Genomic DNA, 9514 nt, shown 5'->3' with positions numbered 1-9514 from the left:
GCTCCCTGCTGTCCCCGAAAGGAGCCCCGAGCGTGTCCCCGAGCATCCGTGCGCCCGAGTGGGAGTGGGAGTGCCGCAGGGAGAGCAGAGCCGTGCTGCATCCGCCCATCCTGCCCGGAGCAGGGAGCAGCAGCACTGCAGCGGGTGTGAGCCCGGAGCAGGGAGCAGCAGCATTGCAGCCGGGTGCGAGCCCGGAGCGGCAGCACTGCAGCGGGTGCGAGCCCGGAGCAGCAGCACTGCAGCCGGGGTGAGCCCGGAGCAGCAGCACTGCAGCCGGGGTGAGCCCGGAGCAGGGAGCAGCAGCACTGCAGCGGGTGCGAGCCCCGAGCAGCAGCACTGCAGCCAGGCTGTGAGCCCCGAGCAGCAGCACTGCAGCGGGTGCGAGCCCCGAGCCGCCCGGCACACCGGGAGTGGCAGCCTGGGCTGACATCAGCCGGCGGCGCTCGCACGGAGGTGGGGCTTGCGGGGACCCTGCTCCGGGCCGGCAGCATCCCGGCCGCCCGCTGCCGTCCTGCAGGCGCGGCTGCTGCCTGGGCAGCCGGGCTGCCCCCGGCTGCCTCTCCCGGTGCTGCCCGAGCTGCCACAGCCGGGCGCGGCCGTGCTCTGCCCGCCTGCAGCCAGCTCGCCAGGGAGGCAGTGCCCGCCGCCGGCACGGGGACCGGCATGGGGACACCCGAGCAGCCCGAATTCACCGTCTGACGGCACGGGAACCATTCTGAGGAATTCCATTTTTTTTTTTCCCAGCACCTTTGCTACTTCATCGTTGCCTGGCTTTTTGAGAGCATGTGTTCTGGTCATTAGGGGTGCTGCCACCTGAATATTCCTTCATCAGATGCCGCTGAAGAAAGTATAGGAAAACAAAGAAACTTGTGATGTGGAGCTGACAATTCTGGTTTCAGCTGGTGAAAACTTGCAGAATCAGTGAGAAGACAAAGGAAAAATGCCCAGGACAATGTCGGTAACTCCTGGTAATTTGTCACTCAATGGGACGAGCTTCTTGACTGAGAATCACAGCATTATGGACAAACCCAATGAGCAGAGAACTTGGAATGTCTTTCTGTTCTGCTTGACTTTTGCCATTGCACTCCCAGCCCTTCTGGGCAGCATTTATTCACTAGTTTCCCTGCTGAAACTGCAGAACAAAACCACGGTTTCGATGATTGTGACCTCTTTGGCAGCAGATGATCTGATCAGCGTCGTGCCAGTGATTATTTTCATGCTCATGCAGTGGTCAAGCGAAGCCCTCCCCCAGCCTCTCTGCACCACCTCAGCGTTTATGTATTTATTCCAGGGCATTTCTAGCAACCTGAAAGGGTCTCTTATAGTTTCTTACAACTTCTACACCCTCAACACGACCGGGACACTGAGCTGCAGCTCCTCCAAGCGCCGTGTGAGTGTGGTGTGGGCCATCCTCACCATCTGGACTGCCAGCCTGCTGACGTGCATTTTGCCTCTCTGTGGCTGGGGCAGGTACATCCCCACGTCCTGGGGCTGCTTTGCCGACCGTGCCAGTTCCTACATCCTGTTTGTGTTGGTCGTGTACTCGCTGTGCTTCTCCCTCGTGGCAGTGCTGGCTGTTCCCCTCACCCTGCAGCTGCTGTGCTCAGGTGAGCCCCAGCTGCTGCACACCGAGCACCTGCAGGGCTCTGGAGGCTGCATCTCCCCCGGGACACCGTGGGGCTGCGGTGCTGCTGCCCCTCCAATGCCACTGCTGGACCCTGGGGACAAAACCCGGGAGCCTTGCCAAAACTCAGAGGCAGTTTTTGGGCAGGGTGTGGCTGAGAGCAGCACGCAGAGCAGGAGCTTCACGGTGGGCTTTGCCCAGAAACGATTCTCGCTGATCCTGGCACTCACCAAAGTCCTTCTCTGGCTGCCAATGATGGTAAATTCTCAGATGGCTTCGCTTTCCAATGCTCACTTACATTTCAGTGGGACATCACCTGTGGGCCATGGATTGAAACTGATGAACAGTGGCCATTGCAGCTGTTCCTTGTAGTGTAGTTGTGCCAGCAGAAGTCCTCTCCAGCAGGTCTGTGTCACTGCATGAGTTTAACTCTGCCCAGTGGGTTTGGCAGAGCCTGGTTCATCGCTCTGACACACTCCCATCACATCATTCATGGCACATGAACACCGGGGGCAGTAAGGTCCCTGCCAGCTGTGGGACAGGGTTTGCTCAGCATTCTGGGGCTGGGAATTGAGCTAAGAGCCCCTCTGTCCTGTCCTCTGAGACATCCTTTGGGCTAAAAAAATAGGAGTTTGGTAGAAAAATGCAGTTTGGTTGCACTTTTGTAAACCCTGAAGTGCTGGGGCAGGAGGGAGTGCTGCCGTGGGCACGTGTGTGTGTTTGGGAGCAGGAACCTGAGAAAGGGATCTGTGGGAACAGGGAACACGGCTCTGGGGCACTTACCCCTGCCCCTGGGGTGTGAGGCTGGGGCTCCTCGCTACCACACGGGACTGGCTGGCACTGGGAGCTGTTCAGTGGTGCTCTGCATCTAGATTTAGCTTCAGTGAGGGCTTTTCTGAGAAATGCAGCGTGAGAGAAGAGCAGTCAGCGTGTTTCCTCTGCTGTCTGTTGGAGCCAGAAGTGGAGGCAAACTAATGACAATCTGTGTCTTACAGTGGTGTCATATCCATAGAGAGATGTTCTCCTTGTTCCTGGAAGCATCTCATGTGCCCAAAGTGATTTAAATTTCAAAATGCTCTGCCTTTCAGATACAGATGGCTGTGCAGTACATCACTGGGCTGCAGAGCCTTTCTTTTGAGACACTGAGCTTCCTGCTGAGCGCGCTGGCCGCCGCAGTGACCCCGCTCTTTGTCCTGTCACAGCACTGGCTCCACCTGCCCTGCGGCTGTGTCATCAATTGCAGGAGGAACTCCTATGCAGTGTCTTCACAAGGGGCCAAAAGTAAGTGTGGAAGGGTTGCCTTGGTGTGAGAGAGGTTGCCAGACCTTCCCTGGTAACCTTCTTGGCATCTTCTAGAGCCCTGTTTTTCCTTGGGCCTTGTGTAAAAACAGCTGGAGGAACAGTGGGCCAGGTGGAAGAGGCTCACAGGGATCATCTGGTCTCAACTGCAAATGTTAAGGGCTAAATATTTCTGAGGATGTGGGAGTTGTTTCCCATTCTCTGGAGTGAAAATCCTCTACCATCAGTAGATGAATTCCTGACATTCCCTGCTTGCTCAGGGAGAAAGAATTCCCGAATCTTAGAGAAAAGCCATCCTCAGTGCATGGCTTTCACTTGCTTTAAACACATTACCCCGGTGCAGAATGGCTTGTGCTGCCCCTGCTGCCCTTCCAGCCACTTTCCCAGAGAGAACGACTGCAGTTCATCTAGAAGGCAGTTCCTTCTCACAAGCCTTTCTTCTCAACAATTCATTTTTTTAATGGAGGGACAATTGCCTGTTTCCAGCACGAGCTGGATAATTTATTCCACGTTTTAGCATGTCATTTGCATTGTGTTTATAATCTCATTTTTCTTTTTGGTCCCAACTCCTAACACGGTTTCTTTCCTTCCTGCTTAGCCAAGCGCAGCGGTTTTGAGTTCAACCTGTCGTTCCAGCAAGGCTGTGGCATCTACAGGATCTCTCTGGAGAGCCCTCCCCAGCCCAGCAGCGATGGCAAGCCCTCGTCCTACCCCAGCCTGGCGAGCTGTGGCTGCAGGGAGCCTGGCAGCGGCAGCGACGGCGGGACCAGGGCGCTGGCACACGGCTCCCCGGGCACCCCTCCCGCTGGGCCAGGGCCCTGCCAGGGCCAGCAGGGCACCAGCGCTGCCCCCCCGGCCTTCCCAGAGGGACCAGAGTGGAGGCTGTGCCACGAGGAGAGCCCCGCGCCCCAGCTCTCGGACTGGGAGTGGTGCCGGAGCAAATCCGAGAGGAACCCTCGGCAGGTAAAGGGGGAGGTTATTCTTTTCTGATAATAAGGGTTTCCTTGTGAAATAGGGATGGTTTTTACTGGCAGCGATACTTCTATTGGTCCCATTTTTTAGTAAAACTCATACATGGCATTGGATAATGTTTAGTCACCACAGGTCTATTTGCAGGTGTTGATCCTGCAATAATTTCTCACTTGTCTTCTTAATCATGGGGTTTTCTTATTTTGTGTGCACCTGCATGATTTGTGTATGGTGAGAAGTAAGTATGAATTATGTTACTTTATCTTAATGAATAGGAAGTTTCTCTCCAAAAGATGACATTTTCCAGAGAATTCCACTGTGGAATTCAGTGGCTGTTGGGCATTACAGCAGGTGGGAGTGGGGTAAGAGCCCACGTGAAGTCTGTGAGACAGGAACTCTGGAAGGCTTCATGTGGGAAGGGCTCTCTGGAAGTCACCTAATCCAAGCAGGGTGACTTCAGAGCCAGAGCAGCTCGTGCTTGGCCTCTGCACATGCACAGGAGATGGATAAGGTGTATTTTGTGTTCAAATACGGGCATCTCTCTCCATCTGATAAACACAAGTTTATCATCCGAGTCACAGTAGGAATTTGGCTGAAAATTCAAAGGTGACTGATCATCCCTTTCATAAAAAACCAATGCTCACTCTGTTGCAGTGTGCAGAGATGAATTCCTGCATTTGGGGGCAAAAGGGAGTGATGACTCAGCCTGGTTTTAATCTACCAGTTCTTGCCAAGGCCTCATGTGCCACGTACAGCTTGGTTAATAAAATCACTGTATCAGGTCCATAACTGTGCCTCTCCTTGCAGGAGTTTCCAGATGAAGCTTAAAAAAAAAAAATTCCTTTCCCCATGCGCCGTGGTGCCAGTTCAGCTGCAGCCTTGGGACTGCAGCAGGTGTGAGCAGCTCTTTGTGAGCAGCTGGCAGTGACTGCCTGGGGCTGTTTTATGTGCCCTGGGCCTTGTATGGCACTTTTGGACATACTCTTCCCTTCTTGCATTACAAAGAATCACAACTCATCCGCTCCTGACACCTTCCCAGGTATAACCCACTGCCAGGCACTGAAACCCCTGTGGGGTAAAAGCCCCAGGCTTTGCAGCCACAGCTCTGCTGGCTCTGACATTCAGCAGGAGCTGCCAGAGCTTCACAGCTGACATTTGCTTTGCAGCTGGGAAAGGGCAGAGCGTGAAACCCCTGCAAGCTTCGTAAAAATAACATTAATGCATTGCTCAGGTTTACGCTGGATGAAAGATCAGTTTGGGCCACACATTAATAAGCTGAAAAGCATCTCCTTTATTCATCCTGTCTGGAAGTCCCAAAGTCTAAGAAGAGTCACTCTGTTCTCATCACTCTGCATTTCCTACGTGTGTTAAAGAAGGAGATTCCCCCTGGCAATGATTGGCCACATCCTTCTGCAGGAAATACAGGGGCTCTTCTGAGAGTCCATAAATACAGGGGTTCTTGTTGGAGTGCTGCTGATCTTCTCATCAAGAGGAGAAGCTGTAAGAACTGACAGCAGGAGGGGGATCAGCCATCCCCATGGATGTGGGATCAGTGAGTTTGATGGAGCTGTTTGAAGGGCAGGTGCCAGACAGGACCCAGGATGCCTTTGGCTCCCTCTGGAAGCTGTGGGCTTGGAGAGTGGCACTCCCTTGGGGTGACAGCAGTGACTGTGGAGCTGGTTGTCTCTTCATTGTCTGTTCTGTGAGTAAAGAGTTGCTCCATCAAAGAGTTTTCTCTGGAATAAAAGTGGCATGAGAGAATGAGGCAGCAGGGTTTATTGAATATATGATAGGATGGCTGTAATAGAGAGAGGAAATTGTACTTGTCATTGCTAACTCCTGTTTGGCTCCATTTTTGAAAAATACCTTTAACATCTCATAAAATACCCGTGTATCTCCCTTCCTAAGGAGATTGAGTGTAAATATGTCATGTCTTATTTTGTCTATGCTTCAGTGCCCTCAGGCAACAGAAATCTCCCAGGCTGGCAGTTTGTTCCAGGCTTGCTGATTATTTTTCTCTACCTCATCTGTGGGTTGCCTCAAGGAAACTCTTTGAAGAGAGTGTACAGGATCTATTTATGTGCCCTGCAAGGAAAGAGAGGGGGAGGCTGTGCAAGTGACCTCGCTGAGGAGGAGCCAGCGCAGGCAGGAGTATTCAACATGAGAAATACACAGCCTCTCTCTCACTGGCTGCAGGAAGGGTGTGAGCATTCCCTCGAACACCAGGCACAGCACAGAAGCTGAGTTAGGAATGGCCTTGAAGGTTCTCATTGCTTCCCATGGCTGGTGGGAATCTGCACCACATCCCCCCTGCTGATGGGCTGAGCTCTTCCCAACGGGGCTCTTCCTGCTCAGCTGGCTGGAACTTGTTCCTGGTTTCCAAAGAGGTTCCTGTGGCTGGAAAATCAATGTAACATCTCACCTTCGTGTTCCCAGAGCATGTGCTCTCTGTGGTGCTGGCTGCTCCCTGCTGCAGTCCCACTGCCACTGGCTGGCTCTGCACTGCAGAGAGCGGTGACAGTGGGGCCATCAGCCAGGAGGGCAAGGCTGGAGAGAGCTCCTACAGCCCTTCCCTCCAAGGTGTCCTCACCTTGGCTGCTCTGCTGCATCTGCTGGTACTGACAGATACAATCCAGGTCTGCCTGCAGCGGGCAGTTCAATGGCAAGCACTGGGCTCAGGCCATCTGAGGTGAGCTTGTCTCTTCCTGTCATACCCCCTTGGCTCTGCATTTACTGCAGTCAGCCTCAGAAAAGGCAAATCATTGCAGTAATTAATTTCACTGCAGCTAATTTGCACTCTTAGGGAAGTAGAAGACTAAGCCTCTATTTTAAAACAAACAGAAAACTCATTGTCTCTGGAAAGAAAAAGCCAGGATCCTTACCAGAAACATTCCAAAAATAGATCTTTTCATCTCAGGCTGTGTTTGACCAAAGTAATTAGGAATGCAAACTGCTCAGAGCTGTTTGAGATTGCTGCTTTTCTGTTTGGGAAATGGCCCAGTGGAGCAGCAGGCACACGGCACAAGCCGTGTGTGCTCTTGGTGCTGCCCGGAGCCCTGTCCCAGGGAGCAGCAGAGCCCAGGGCACCTGTGCTTCACTGGGACACTGCTGGCACACCTGGCTGCCTGCTCCAGGGCCAGGGACACAGCACTTGGGAGGGAGAGTCCACAAAGGCCTCGTGCTTGAGTCTGTCACCAGACCCTGCAGAACCAGCTGGGATGGCGTGCAGTGTCACACTCAGCCCCAGCTGCTGCTCTGACCATTCCCAAAGGGAAATCTGTCTGTCAGAGCCTGTTCCAGCTGCTGTGGGCTCAGATGCACCAAACCTTCCCTGTGGACAATATCCTCCCCTGTGAATCCAGCCCAGAGCCTGCTCAGGACAGGGAACCTGCTCCGGACCCACAGGGCTGGTGGGGGAGCTTTTGCTTCCTGCCTTCTGTGAGCTCTGCAAGGTGGATGTGTAATTAAATAATGAGGGGATTTGCTCGATCGATTCCGCGGAGATTTCTCTGCTCAGAATGCATCAGCATTCCATAAGGAACAAGGACATTTGTGATTTATTTCACTGGGATTTTTTTGGTCTTTGCTTTTAAAAAATGCCTGGCATTCTCCAGTGAAATCCCTGTCCCAGACTCCAACAGCCAGAACATTCTCCAGGCATTGTGGGCTGCATGGGGGGATACCCTGACATGGGGAATCCTCTCCACAAACAGTGGAACTTGGTGAGGGAAGGGCCAGGAGCTGAAGGCAAAGACTGAACTGCAGGGAACCGTGGGAGAGGGAGGCAAAATACTTCACAGAATGTGCCAGTAGAGTCTGGTTTGCTGGTGGATTCCTATTTACTGCATGGATGTGTCATGAGGAGCAAAAATGGGTATTTAATAATGGTATTAAGGACAAGATAAAGGTCTTTCTGTTGTCATTAATAATAATTTATACTGAAAGTAATTCCAGTAATAATCAGTGCTACTTGGCTGTACATAAACCCAGGATAAATGCATTTATCCCTCCCTTGGGCCCCATAACCATGGGTTTACTCCCAGCACTTATATCCACAGTGCTCCCCAGAGCACAGCATTGTGGTTGGCATTGACAAATGGATTCTGTACTTTAGAAACAGGTAAAGGTGTCTGGAATTGAACATTTCCAGTGGAACTGTTCAAGTAGGAAATGACAGCATTCAGTGTCTCCCCGGTTACTGACTGGGCAGTGACATAGGAGGCTTGATGGATCTTTGTCACTTTAACAGTAAATACTGATTTCTCAAGAGAAAACTTGAGAAGACTTTCAGAAAGAGGCACTTTCAGAAGGTGATTGGGAGATGTCTCCTTCTCCAGACCCAGAGTGCTCATTCCAGAGAGTGGAGATTGCTCATTGTCCCTCCGGGTGCCTCATGTTCAGTCTGGCAAATCAAAGAGTTTGATTAACCCGGACATAACCTTGCACTGAAGGAATCAGCTTTTATTTCAACTCCGGTTTTCATATTCTGTAGATTCCATAGCGAGTCACAGGCACTTGGGACTCCGTACACTGAAGTGTATTGTTGTGGTGAACTCTCCGGGTGTGGAGACACGAGGCTTGACTCCATTTCAGAAGGCTGATTTATTATGTTAAATATTATATTAAAATACTACATTAAGACTATACTAAAAGAACAGAGAGATCAGAAGGCTACAACAAGAATAGAACAGAACAGAATAACAAAATCCTGTGACTGCTCACAGCCTTGGCACAGGTGGCTGTGGTTGGTCATCAATAGAAAACAATCCACATGGACCAATCCCAGCTGCACCTGTTGCATTCCACAGCAGCAGATAGTAATTGTTTACCTTTCTCCCCTGAGGCTCCTCAGCTTCTCAGGAGAGGAAAAATCCCAGCAAAGGATTTTTCATAATATCATGGCTACAGTGTATAATAGCACAGAAAGCTTCTCGCTGCTCGGAGTCACAAACAGCAGGCGTGTACGATTCCGCAGGGGCAGGCAGCAGGGGTCGGCGCGGAGCAGGGGGCGGCTTTGGCTGCCCGGGGCACTAACGCTCTGTTCCCGCAGCGCTCCGGCGGGGCCCTGGCCGTGCCTCTGTGCGCCGTCCAGGGCACCGTGTCCCTGCAGGCCCCCACCGGCAAAACGCTCTCCTTGTCCACCTACGAGGTGAGCTCCGAGGGCCACAGGATAACCCCCGCGGCCAAGAAAATCGAGGTGTATCGCTCCAAAAGCGTCGGGCACGAGCCCAGCCCGGGGCAGGCTCGGGACGCGTGGGCTGACACCAGCGTGAAGATTCACCTGGAGGTGCTGGAGATCTGCGACACCGAGGAGGCCCTGGACACCGTGTCCATCGTCAGCAACATCAGCCAGTCCTCCTCCGCACGCTCGCCCTCCCTGCGCTACTCCCGCAAGGAGAACAGGTTCGTGTGCTGCGAGCTGGGCGAGAGCGCATCCTACTCCCTGCTCGTCCCGTCCGGCAGCGACTTCAGCATCTCCATCCCGGACACCGTGGAGGCTCACCGGCGCAACAGCCAGCAGCGCCCGGCGCCGGCCGGCCACCAGGAGGACATACAGCTGCTGAACAGAGCGTACCGAGAGCGGGAGCAGCAGGGCCACGGCTGAAAAACCCGTTCGGGCCG

General features: G+C 53.1%; 1 protein-coding gene across 1 annotated transcript; it reads left to right on the top strand.

Moving 5' to 3' along the window:
- Nucleotides 1-940: 940 nt before the first annotated feature.
- On the top strand, nt 941-9497 carry GPR149 (G protein-coupled receptor 149). The gene is made up of 4 exons (XM_041467981.1): nt 941-1882; nt 2713-2905; nt 3522-3886; nt 8943-9497. The coding sequence occupies exons 1-4, from the start codon at nt 941-943 to the stop codon at nt 9495-9497; spliced, it is 2055 nt and encodes a 684-aa protein (XP_041323915.1).
- The last annotated feature ends 17 nt before the right edge of the window (nt 9498-9514 follow it).

The sequence above is a fragment of the Pyrgilauda ruficollis genome, unplaced genomic scaffold (genome assembly GCF_017590135.1).
Source record: "Pyrgilauda ruficollis isolate IOZ18807 unplaced genomic scaffold, ASM1759013v1 scaffold21, whole genome shotgun sequence".
Taxonomy (NCBI): domain Eukaryota; kingdom Metazoa; phylum Chordata; class Aves; order Passeriformes; family Passeridae; genus Pyrgilauda; species Pyrgilauda ruficollis.
This window is presented reverse-complemented; position numbering and strand designations above follow the sequence as displayed.

Excerpts from the sequence above, each read along its gene's own strand:
- GPR149 (XM_041467981.1), top strand. The coding sequence starts at position 941 with ATGCCCAGGACAATGTCGGTAACTCCTGGTAATTTGTCACTCAATGGG. Across the intron at positions 2,906-3,521 it reads GTCTTCACAAGGGGCCAAAA|CCAAGCGCAGCGGTTTTGAG; the intron begins GTAAGTGTGGAA and ends CTTCCTGCTTAG. Across the intron at positions 3,887-8,942 it reads CCGAGAGGAACCCTCGGCAG|CGCTCCGGCGGGGCCCTGGC; the intron begins GTAAAGGGGGAG and ends CTGTTCCCGCAG.